This window comes from Rhyacophila brunnea, unplaced genomic scaffold (assembly GCF_057557595.1).
Source record: "Rhyacophila brunnea isolate RB1 unplaced genomic scaffold, BYU_Rbru_1.0 scaffold_6, whole genome shotgun sequence".
Lineage (NCBI taxonomy): Eukaryota > Metazoa > Arthropoda > Insecta > Trichoptera > Rhyacophilidae > Rhyacophila > Rhyacophila brunnea.
The window spans coordinates 31,462,631-31,475,576 of record NW_028233276.1 but is presented as its reverse complement, the minus strand read 5'-3'; the positions used below and the strand labels follow the sequence as shown (position 1 = coordinate 31,475,576).

Below are 12,946 nucleotides of genomic sequence, written 5' to 3'. Positions count from 1 at the left end.
ATTCACTGCCTTGACAAAAAAATTCTTAACTAAAATAAGTTAAAAACATTATTTCTTACAAATAGAGCCCCCTCTTTTGATGTCGGTTCCGTTTTTGGATGAATGTTTTGTGGGTTTTGCCTTCTCGTCCATGCTTCCCATTTTCATCATGCGTACTCCATCACCGAACATATCAAACAACTGCGACAATGGAATAGATATTTCCAGCATGGAAAGAATCTGTAATTTGAGAGTAAAGGTGTCAATATTAAATACTAGGTGTTATTATCGACACTACAACGTTGATTTTGACAGCATCCAGGAAATGTCTCCAATTGCTGAGAAGATAAATAATAAAATACAGCAGGTAATGAATTTACATACAATTTGAAACTAAAATGTTAGGGCATATACGTCTGTTAAAGGAGGACACAGCCTAGAGATGGCACTTCAGGTGAAAGAAATAGGAAGTTTTAATGTCTTACTTGGAGCCAATGCAAGGCTTGCAACTGTACCCTTGCAGTGGTTTTTTCGAATCTAATCGCCACGAAATGGTACATCTTCTTGACATCAAATCCTAAAGGGCTCATATCAGGATCCAATATCTTGCTCAGAATTATTTTCAACTCAGGGAGTTCCTTTTCTGGTACATCATTCGTGATGGCTTCCATCCAATGTGGCATGATGTAGTCCCAAATGTCAGTGGATATTATCTCGTATGGAACTAGACAGAACAACCTAAAAAAGGCAAGTTTTTAAAAAAAAAACTGCCGATTCGAATAATAAAAAGTTGTGAGATGTCCGGGGTTCCAGCGGCTAGCTCAGGTGTCCATCGAACCCCAGATACACAAAAAAAAGATATTTTAAATTGAGGAGAAATTAAATGAAACCACGTCTGTCTCGTGCGTAACTTGGTATTATCTTATATTTTAAATTTTCTTTGCAGGTTTATATATTTTGTTTTTACAATGAGTTTCGTAGGTCCGTACATGTCCAAAGGGACGCTGACTAACTTTCTTTTTTTTCTTTTTAAATTTCCCGTACCCACGCCGACTAGTAAAAGGGACTCGTGATTGGCCAAATCTGATCGCATGATCTTTGATTCGGCGAACCACGAGCCTGACCCTGGCGCCGGCGCGCGAGGATTTCACCATTGCGCAATGCGCGGCAAAATTTATTATATTTGAATACTTATATTTAGTCTTAAAATAAAATTATCTCTTTCATCCATCATCATTTACACTTTTTAAATTAAATTAAATTTATCTTAATTACACCTCCGCCCAATATGTGATTTTCACATACCGGACGAAGGCCTTTACTTAAATAAATGAGCAAAAATATCTGTAGGCAACTAATACACCCCTGTTACAGGCGGGCTTCTCCCGGTGTAAAATAATCATTTAGTAGCTATAAGTCGAAACGTAACCCTGACCTCTAGAAACGGCTTCATAAAACATCTAATCTGATTCCTTGCTCAACTACGTAAGTATTTTTTATTCATAATACAATTAAGGCAAACACTCCATTGCTTGCCTAAATATTTTAAATAACAATGGAAAATTGTATAAAAATCTTGTTTTACGTTTGTAAAAATATTACAAACGGATTCGCAATGAAAAATTACTTGCAGCTACACTTTCATATTATGCTCTGTCTCTGTAGAATAATATTTTATTCGACATCTTTGATAATTCAATAAACATTATACCGCCTGTACACGTGCATGGATTTACTTGCAGCAATAGTGTGTATTTTAAACGATCGCGATAATAACTGTTTACACGTAAAAGTGCTGATTGTCTCGCCAATCTCATTCTTTAAGAGTAAGTGACACGCGATGTTGTCATTTTATAGTACTATTTGACAGGTAGTGAAAATCGGTTACCCTCAAAATGAGTCTCTGCGCATTGTAGTTTGTTTTATTAACGGCAGGTTTACCACTATCGTTCTACTGCGCAGGGGCAGATATCGAACAAATCCAACTGTCGTGTGAAAATTCAGAAGCTTTCAAACTTTTTTGATTTATGCGTGCAATCTTGCAACTTGCATGATAACACATGTTTACACGTACATTTTTATGTTATAGCGATGGTAATAATATGTACTGTCAATAATAAATCCATGCACGTGTAAACGAGGTATTTTATTAGCATGTGCAAGTACATTATAACAAATATTTTGAGTGATCCTGACACATATAATACTTTGATTTAAAATACAAAAGCCGATTGCCATAGGTAACGCAATTTAGAAAGCGCATCAAAGAGTAATGTAAAAACATTATTTAACTTCATCGCAATTCGATAGGATACAATATAATATAGCTTAGTGGTCAGAACACATGGGTGGTTCAGGTTTGAATCCTGCTGGGTGTCGTATTAGTGGTTATATATTTCTCAGTGTTTTCAAATTATGTGTCTTTGATAATAATGTAGTACTAACAATGCATAATCAATTTGAATAGATATTTTAAGCTATACCTATTGAGGCCATCTTTGAGATGTGATGTTCTTGATGCTAAGGTGTCCCAATGTCCGCCGACTCTTGCGTATTCGGGAGGGTGCGGAAGAAGACAGGAAACCAAAACTTTGTAATGCGTTTTGCAAATATCCTCCAGCCAAACACAAACATGTTCTGTTTTCAGTTTCTCAATTGTGCTCTCTGTTTGACCTGAAAAATAATATTGGCACAATATGTATAAGTATCAGCATATGTTATAACGGATGCGGAGTAGATTTATTCGCCTGTTCCTTATTTATATTGAGAAGTCGTGGATTGTGATCAATGTTTATATGGTTTATCAAAGTTGACAATAATAATTTATACAAGACTGGTAAGTATAGTATAAGTCATACGGCAAGTCTAATCATCTACCTAGCTCAATGACCAACTTGCTTTACTCTGATAGGGAAACTGAACACAGTAGCTGCTTTCAGAGGTCAAGCAAGACACATTGCTGCGCTATGTGGTGGGGTCCACCTTGGTGATGCTCTGTGAGAGGTCCGAACGTATTTGGATGCCCATGCGCAGCGTTATAAGGTATATTTTACCATTCCTATATGTCATTAAAATAGCATGTGGTGACATCACAATAGAATTTATTATCGGGTGATTTGTGCCTATTTGCTCCAAAATTGTTAAAACAATTCTTTTGACATATGCCCAGTCATAAATTTTATTATGAAACGATAACTAACCATCATAGGAGTATGCTGTAACATGGAACCAATGAAACAGCATAGAAATAAGTCTTCCCAATATTTCAACGGGAGTATCCTGGTTGGGAGTGCATAGCCCGACCAGAAGCCATACTCCATATCGTCCCAGCAGCTGTCTCTCTTCAACAGAGATGTTGTCTGTCGGCAGATTGATAGATATGACTGGTTTTGGAGAATCGCTCACATCCTTGGCTCCTGCTTCCATGTTTAATGGCTTGGCTTCTTTCAGAAGACTGAAACAATACCATAACATTGGTATGACATTACAACCCAAAGACACAAAATATTTTTTCATATAAAAAACAAAATTCCTGATCATGAACCTCTTGTCTGTGGTCAAAGAAATGATTTGTGAAAGGTTTATCTGATTATCTGTGTGTAAGCATGTATTAGATAATATTCAGTGGTGTAGTGCTAAATAAGAATATAATGTGATTGCTGTATGTTCGGTTCCAAAAATTTCATAGAGTAATGACAATTATCAATAAACGAAAAATTCGAAGTGATGGGATGCAATAGTTTGAATTTCACAGCGCTATGTTAAAAAGTAATAAATTTCCCCATAATCGCATCGAAACTGCAGTGACTAATTATTTTTTTGCCATTTTACGCCCACTGTATTCAGGGTAAAAATTTAATATTTGTCTCGACTCGAGTTTCCCAATTTTTACCAAGTTAATAATAATAATGACATAATTTTTTCTAGTTATGTGATTCTAAATTATAGAGTGTAAATAATGTTGATGAAAAATGCTAGAGGAAGTTCTAGAGAGCTCTTCATCCAGGAATACAGTCCAGATACGTTCTGAAAGTGATGTATGGAAGGAAGACATCCTGATTGAATCATCTTCGTACCATCTTTGATCAGAGTTGCTGTGTCATCATGAACTCCAACTTTCTTCAAGGAATGTGATGCTAAGAAGAAGAAGTAGGTATGAGTTATCAATCACCTGACGACGGCCTCGACCAAGTAGGTTTGCATCTCACTGTCCATTTGCCAAGCGGGTGGCAGACTTCTGTGGACGACGTGGTCTCCGCCTCTTCGACTGTTGTGGCGGTTGGCATGGCACTGCTGACAGTACCGGATGGGATGATTGCCATTATAACTGGCGCATTCGTTTGAGAAGCAGATAGAAAATGCAGACTTGTCGCTTGCTCGGCAGTTCTGTTAAAATTATACATATTAAGTGTAAGGGAAACATACTATAAGTCTATAGTGGAACAATTATTTTACCTTAAACATGCTTAGATACGATTTTTAGTGTGCAGTAATGAGGCAGGGCAAATATGATTATTGTTACGGTTGCTATCGCGGGCTGTATTTACATCAACAATTTGCATCATTTTTTCTCATACGGTGCCCCTCTGACTATATCTAGTTTTCTGTCAAAAATATTGAACCTAAATATTTTAATTTTTGTCTATGGAACAATCATTCAGCAATAGACACAAAAAACCAAAAGGAGAAATCGAAACACTGCTCCATCTTACAGTGATTCTTAAATTTATTTACATATTTTTAAAATAAGAATCTGTTACATACTGTTAAATACCTGTTACAACATCAAAAATAAAATAACAAAAATTTTGGCTTTGACCTGACTGTCTAAACATTTATGATTATTAATTGTAATTATTTTTAAGAAAATAAAATGGTACCTACTTATTAAAATGCATGAAAACACAGTTTTCCCACTACATTTTTAGGGGAAAAACCATACAGGATAGGCTTTAGCTAAATTCACATAGATGCATACACAATTTCTGACAGTTCGTGAAGCATTAAAGGCCGTTCGTTGGTAGGCTAATTGCTATTAGCCTGCATGCAGCCAATAAGGTGTCGACTGATTAGTATGGCGTGGATATCAACCAATGAGATTTTATATTGCTAAAGCGTCAATTACATTGAGCTTTTTTACGAGCTGATTATTGGCAAATTTATAATCTGCCTGTAAATTCGCCCAGTGTAATCATCGAATAAGCTAATAAGCAGGTTGTAAACACTCCACCGAGAAAAGTTGAAAGCCGGTCAACTTTTCACACTACACGCCGGCGTGTGGGCTTACTGCGTCTGCGCAGTAGAGCGATGGTGGTGGAAAAACGAACTACTCATTTTGAAATTTACCTTTTTGACGTTTAATGGAAACATTGTTATGGAGCGTAGCGACCTCCCGGTAAAAAAACGAACTACGTTCCGTCAAAATCGCTCGCTGGCTTGTGGCTTATCAGCGAATGGAAAGTTTTGTGTGTAATCATCAAATCGCAGTAGCTGAACCGCCCGCTTTTAAATTCGCCAATAAACAGCTCGTAAAAAAGCTCAATGTAATTGACGCTTATGATGCTGGAAGCCCAAAAAAACTGTATTAAAATAGAAGAGTTTGTTAAGCATCGTTTATAACCACATAAGTGAAAATACTATCCATAAATACTTTAATAAATGAAAATACTCTTTATAACAAAATAAAAGTGAATCAATTATTGCAAACCTTGTTTTCGCAAACCATTGAAACTTGCTGCATCGGATGAAGTATATCGAAGAATCTCTGGTTAGGATGCTCTCTATGAATTTCATTCGCACATTCAATGCAAAGGTATAAAGGGGGTGGAGAGTCAGATGCAAAAGTCACACTGATACAGTGATCGTAGCAAACTTTGGCTGCTTCTGCGTTGCCGGCGTTCGGACACATGTCACGTTGGCATACAAACGGCATGAGATCATCTGAAATGTCAATGTTAAAACTGTATGACGTGACATGTTCATTTTTCAAAATCCTTACAGCGCTGATGGCACAGCTGTTGTGTCGTCATTAGATGGCCATTAGATATAATTAGCATATTATTTAAATGTGGTAATTAAATAGTAATTAAATGCTCCGCGGTGAAGAAGTTAAAAATACTTTTTGACAGGAAAAATGGTTAAAAACAGGAGGTTAAATACTTTGGCATCGATATTTTTCTTCCAATACAATACCACTATCAGTGGGTCTACTCTTTACACAAGGCAGCTATCAGTGGCTATCGACAGTAGTTAATCATAATGTTTGTATTGAGGTATTATAATTATTGTTACTTAAACTTTCAAAACTGTCTATCTCTTAAAAATTAACACAGCCAAGGGAGCGGCTGTTAAAACATAGCACTTTTTAACAGTTTACATCAGCTTCAAAATAAAGTCACTCAACGAAAACATCCCCGGACAGGTAGATGTCTAATATTAATGAGAAGCCTACTCACTTGAAAATTTACAGAGGAGCACTTTTCGGTCAAAGAGACTGGCGTTAAATGCGGGCCAGTGGTAAAAGAGAAGCTTGGCAGCCGATGCTCTGGCACCCGCCGTCCCGTACGCAATTACGCATAACACGTCCTTCACCACCGTTTGCTTCATTGTCATCAAACATTCCAGCAACTGGCAATGGTGAGCTGGAATTAGGTACATAAACCGCTATGTGATAAAATTGTCTTCTATTAATTCATTCAAAATTACTTCTATATCTATATTTATGTTCTAATGGAAAGATGTTAATTAATATTAGTATGTAAGTACTTATTTTGTTTATAACAATCTTTAATATTTAACATGAATGCTTCATTTATTCATGACAGAAGAGTAATTTTACCTTTAAGAGGGTTGTAAACAATAGCTTTTATTGAAGAGTATAAAAATAATTAACCTGGATTATTCGAATACTGGAATACCATCATGATAACTGCCGCTACGGATTGGGAAGCCTGACTTTCATCTTCTTCACCGTCATAATGGCGAGCTGCAAGAAACAAAATCAACATCATCATTATTAATCTCTACGTTTTCAAGGTTTCATTTACAATCCATCTATATCAACAATTACCGTTTATTTTTATGTTCCCAGCGACATCACTAATGATTCTGCAATCTTCAAGATAGAATATTCATAACACTGTATCGTGTAGTCGACTTATTTGATAGTACCTACCCATTAGATATAGATCATTTCATTTTTGTTGGCTCATCCAATGGGTTAAATTAAAGACATCTTATATCCCTGTTTACTTATACATTTATTTTATTGCATTTTGTTTGCTTATACTGTTTATAATAGTTCTTATGGTACATTGGCCAATAACTATTATAACATGATATTTATTTCTGTAGGTTAAATAAACATAATAAAATAAATTAAAATATTAGAATAACTCATAAGTTCTCACTTATTGTGAATGGTAGAATGTAGAAGCAGAGGAGGTTGATGATCTCTTGGTGGAGAGAAACTGGCATTACTCCCACGCATGATGCTGCTAAATATGGTAGATTGTCAATCATGTCGTATTCCAAGAATGGTAGTAAACATCCCAGGCATTGAAGTATTGATTGCCCAAATGCTGGAAAATATACATATTATAATAATATTACCTTTTGTTTGTTACAAGCCTTATCCATTATGATTTTTTTTTTTAAATATTTTAGGAAACCAATTTTGAATACAATTAAAATTAATAAAAATGACAATATTTCTGTCCATCGCACCAAGTTTGAAAGATATAATGATTGTTTGGTAAAACCAACATGGCTGCCGATTTTTCCTGCTGTTTGCCAAATTCTCACATCTTGTCCTTGGCTGCTTTCACAGAAAACTTATTTCCTGAAATTTCAGTTAGGTACCTAACTATAAAAAAATCGTATAATCTGGCAAAATATCATTTCAACCTTTCCAGATCTGATAGGTATTTGTTATTTGGGCAGCTCACCGTGCACTCCATATTGTACTAAGGATGCAACGTCAACTAACTGCGAAATGGCATTGAAAAGGCCTTTGTAGTCCAGATTAGGATACAGATTCATCCTGGCTTGATCATTCTCAGGATTCCTCAGCATTTCCAGTGGAGAGCTTGGAACATCTTTGAGAACAGCTGTAAATTGCCAAAATAATTTTTATACCTAGGTACTGTTAAAACCAACCATTTACACTCGACACACAATAACATTGTTTATGACAATTATTCAATCGTGGACTTATCACTATTTGGATAAATGAAATCATCATCATCATTTTTATGGCACTACAACTCTGAGTGAGTCTTGGCATCTTCTACAAACTTTTTCTATCCTGGATGATCCAGCACTGACACTTTCTATTTATATGTACCTACAGAATAAGATTAATGACACTTGGAGAGCCTAGGAAACAAATAATGTAGTCATTTGAATTTTCAGAGGCTCTGGGCCCGTCTACATTTTTTAAAAGTGGGTGCTTCCTGCGCCTTTAAGATAAACTCACCGAATATATATACATACACTCAAGCAATACCTAATTGCAATAACATAATTATTTATTAACTTTTTTATTAGCTAATGGTTTCAGGATGCATAGGCATTCTATCTAAATAGCTTCTAGGAAAAATAAAATAAATTGATACTTTCCCATTTTTAATGAATTTTAATACATATTTATTTGAATTCCGCACAGTTTGGCCAAAATTACTATTTTTATTAAACAATTTTATTAATAATTGGTAGGGGACTTACTCAGGAGTGTTTGAGAAAAGTATTTGACAGTGTTGCCAATATCAATCCCTGATGGTAATGGCTGGATGCCATGTAGAAGTCTAAGTTGGCAGTCATGGAGACTCCGGATCTTTGCCGTAACTAAAAAACAAAAACATATTCATTGGTACCTACCAACCAAAAATAAATATTGTTCTCATGGTACCTGCCTACTACCACCAAAGCAGTGACGTACTTAAATCTAAGTTAGTATCCCCCACTATAAAAATCAGGCTCATACGAGTCAGTGTTGCCAACCGTACTATAATTTTACGCAAATATGCCAAAAATATTATAATTTTGAAGATTCGAGACAAAAAATGTTCTGTACTATAGTTTTTTTCCGAAATACTATAATTTTCACCCTTTTCTACTATAGTCAACATAGAAAAAGATAACAAACGTCCAAATATCTAGCTACCTACGTAGGTACTACTTAGTTTCAATAATGACACAATTGGTGGCCCTCCATGCCGTTTATTGTGACACACAAACTAAATATGCGGAAAAAACATATGTACCAACCCTAATAATTACTTTAGGTAGAGGTAAGACAGATTCTTGTGGCATTGCTGCCGAGACGAAATCATTTTGGCACGGTGTTAGTGTCATTTGAAAATAAAGACGACCAACACCTAAATAAGTCGTCTTCACTTCCAGAAGAATCCGACAGACAGAACAGATAATAAATATAATTCCGATAGGCTATATTCACTACGCTACATTTTGATGCAGGGTTTTGAATGGGTGAGTGGGTACTGTTCGGTTATACCGGAGGCAGCGGAAAACGCATTTTGAAAAAAGCCGATAAACTGGATTATTTGTTAGTTTGGGTTAGTTTAGGTTCGGTTAGGTTGGGTTAGGTTAGGTTAGGTTAGGTTAGGTTAGGTTAGGTTTGTTTAGGTTAACCTAACAAATAATCCAGTTTATCGGCTATTTTCAAAATGCGTTTTCCGCTGCCTCCGGTATAACCGAACAGTACCGGTGAGTGTCCTACGAAAATTAAACACGCATTATGCACGTGCAATAGTGTATGTAATACACCAATATTAAATGAGCGTCAATGCATAAACCGAGAGCAGTTGTCAGTATTCGACTTATGACGTATTCTTGACACATGTTTAAGTTTATCCCGGATTCTTCCTTACTCAAGATCGGTAACCTGCTATTCCTTACCCGTTAGGTATTTCAGTTCCCATTATTTCTGAGTTCCCTTATGCGACACCATTCTGCTTAAATTATGTTTTCAGTGAAAGATGGTAAAACGCTTTGATTCGTTAATAATTTTATTATCTATATGCACTTAATTGTAGTTTGTTGTACTATAACATTATATTACGATTGATACAGGTAGATATTTGTAATGATTGGACGATATAATGGAATTGTGTCACTCCTCGCTAAATTGTCAAATGGAGTAAGCCATGACATCACACTAAACATATAGGTATATATTATACAGTCGAACTTGGATATTACGAGGAAGGTGGGACCGACTGAATTTGCTCGTTATATCAGAGAATAGGTATTTTTAAATGAGCGGTCACATTAGACAAAAAGTCGCAATTCAAACAAAAATATACAATAATTAGAATTTTTCCCGAAATCAAGCATGCATGGCATTCATAAACTACAAAAGAAGTTGTTTATTGTAATGAACGCTGGTAGGTACCTACCGACTTTACAAACCTTGGATTTTTTACATGGAATTTCAACCATATGCGTGGATACTTTTTCAATATTGTCGGCAACACAACCAATTAGGTAGGTATGTACTTAGACACTTAACTAGTGTCGTAAACGTAATCCGACCCCGGCGGCATCCTGTCCAGTCGGATTTTATTGCTTAGGGTCGAAATGTGTAAACAATCGACAGTTTTAAGATTTTTTTTTGACGATATTTTGGCTTGGTATATCCGATAAGGAGCTCGTTATAAAAGTGAATAAATGTATGGAGAAAATTATAAGCTAAAATGTGAACTAATTTTTACTCGTTACATCCGAAATCTCGCTATATCCGTGATCCTAATAATCTGTTATCTTATCTATGCACTAAACGTATTGCATATTACTGGTGGATACACCAGCAAAATCTATTTCGAACAGATCTGATTTCTTGCTTCTAAAGAAATTTAAAATCTTTCTTGTCGACAAAAGACAGTCTATCATCCAGTGTCAGCGATGTCACTATTTACTGATAGATACAAAATAATATTATGTATGATCATATTATTTGACATTTAAAATAACAATATGTCTATAAGCGTTTCATATGAATATAATTAGCTACCGCGATACTTGCTCCCGGTACGGCCCACGAAATATTATAAAATTGATAAATTAGCTCTATTGATTAAAGGTTGTGTATCGCTAATATAAAATAAATAGAGAAGTTTAATTGGGTACTTCGACTATTCATAAACGTTGTATATGAGCTTATATAATATATAGAGTGGAAATAATACCTACACATTAAAAAACAATATCTTTGGTTTTTGGTTTGGCAATCACGAGGGTCCAACTGAGGTCCAACCCAATCTCAATAAAAATAAGGCGCAATTACACTATCTTCATACGTAGGCATATTATCCAGACACAATCATCGAATTTGATGATAATATAATAGATATTATTTGTAGCAGCTAGATAGGTAGGTACAGTTATTAATTATATTTTTCGAGAAGAAAAGATTGCGAGACCTACCTACCTATTAAGTTAAGAAGAAAATGTACGCCATTTGAAACGATTGACTGCGTCACTGCTTTCCTTTATTCTAATATATTACCAAACCGTGTTAACATATCGGAATAATATTATTATAAATTTTATCAGAGACACAACCTTTTTATATAGAAATAGAGCCTAAATATATGAAAATGAAGCAAAAAAATGACCTCCTAATTTTCATACAAACTCTGGAAAGAGAAGAATAACAGAACTCATCGTACTGTATAGTAAAATGGCACTTGTTACAAATTGGAACTTGCTTTAGCGATTTTGATAACGAGCCACAAAAGATTAAAACTTCATCTTCTATGTGCAACATCTTTGATATAGAATAATTTGTAGATACATCATCGATTATATTATTATATTTGAAGTGGATAAACAAAACGATTTAAATATGTACCTATGGCGTTCTAAGATATAAATGATCATATATAGGTATTAGATATACCTGTTTGAGAAAAAATTCAGAACAATACAACGTAGGTAATCACTGATCTCGACTCACCATAATTTACACAAATTGTTCAATTATACCTAATATTTGTACTAGTAATACTTGTTGCACACTAAATTTAAACATGTATAGGTATACTTAGTTGTGAAAAATTTCTACCCGAAGAAAAATCAATGACGAACCCTGGTATAAAAATCGAAATAGCTACATACTATAATATATTATTATACGAAACAGGTTTTCATTAAATCAAAATTTGATATTTATTGTTGCTTTTGTTTTTTGTTTTTGTCAACACTGTTTTCTTGTATTTATTATTTTTTTATGTACCATGAATCCCATAATAATATCACATTCAATTGCTTACATTTATGATACGTGTGTTACTAGGTCACTACCTTATACGATATTATTTTTTATTTTACACTTTTACAATCAATTATTATCATTTAGAACGATTCTGTAAAATTATAACTTTTAAATGACGCGTATTAATTATGTATCGCCGTATTTTTAATGTAAGTATTTTAAAAATGATCGATTGTAATTTTGATTATAACACATGAATTAAATTTAGAATTATAAAAACATCAAAATAAAAATTTATTGATGGTTTACTTTTAATCTACCATGATAAGTATCAAAATAATGAACGTTCGTAATTGTTTATCACAGCAGCACGGAAATTGAGAAAATATACAGGAAATGTCTAAACACAAAATGTCACTATCCAATTGAGATTTATTTCGATGTTTAAATAGTATAAGGTATTTATGAAGAAGATAATAACGATTGAGGCTTACATGCGGCGGCCCTGGTGCCCATGTTAATGAGCTGAATCTTGAAACTTCCCTGCATTTATATAACAGCCTGCCGGCAACGGGCACTGAAAGTAAAAATAAACCGTGTTTTCCAGCCACCCGCCCACTCAACGACAAACACAGCTCTGGATGGTGTTTTTCAAACTAGCCGTAAATGTCATGTACGTTCATAATATAACACGAAAAGTCGATAACTATTTGGGTGGAGTATCTCACCCGC

General features: G+C 34.7%; 1 protein-coding gene across 1 annotated transcript in view; it reads right to left on the bottom strand.

Annotated features, from left to right (window-relative positions):
* Window positions 1–12,946, bottom strand: part of unc79 (UNC-79 domain-containing protein) — a 73,688-nt gene extending 60,742 nt beyond the window's left edge. The window contains exons 1-12 of the mRNA XM_085957004.1: window positions 12,709–12,946; window positions 8,704–8,823; window positions 7,926–8,087; window positions 7,389–7,559; window positions 6,872–6,964; window positions 6,435–6,620; window positions 5,687–5,919; window positions 4,151–4,365; window positions 3,180–3,433; window positions 2,463–2,652; window positions 465–717; window positions 60–219 (exon numbers count right to left, since the gene is read on the bottom strand). Coding sequence (XP_085813130.1) covers window positions 60–219; window positions 465–717; window positions 2,463–2,652; window positions 3,180–3,433; window positions 4,151–4,365; window positions 5,687–5,919; window positions 6,435–6,620; window positions 6,872–6,964; window positions 7,389–7,559; window positions 7,926–8,087; window positions 8,704–8,823; window positions 12,709–12,763 — 2,092 coding nt within the window. The 5' untranslated portion in view covers window positions 12,764–12,946. The remainder of the gene's footprint in view (window positions 1–59; window positions 220–464; window positions 718–2,462; window positions 2,653–3,179; window positions 3,434–4,150; window positions 4,366–5,686; window positions 5,920–6,434; window positions 6,621–6,871; window positions 6,965–7,388; window positions 7,560–7,925; window positions 8,088–8,703; window positions 8,824–12,708) is intronic.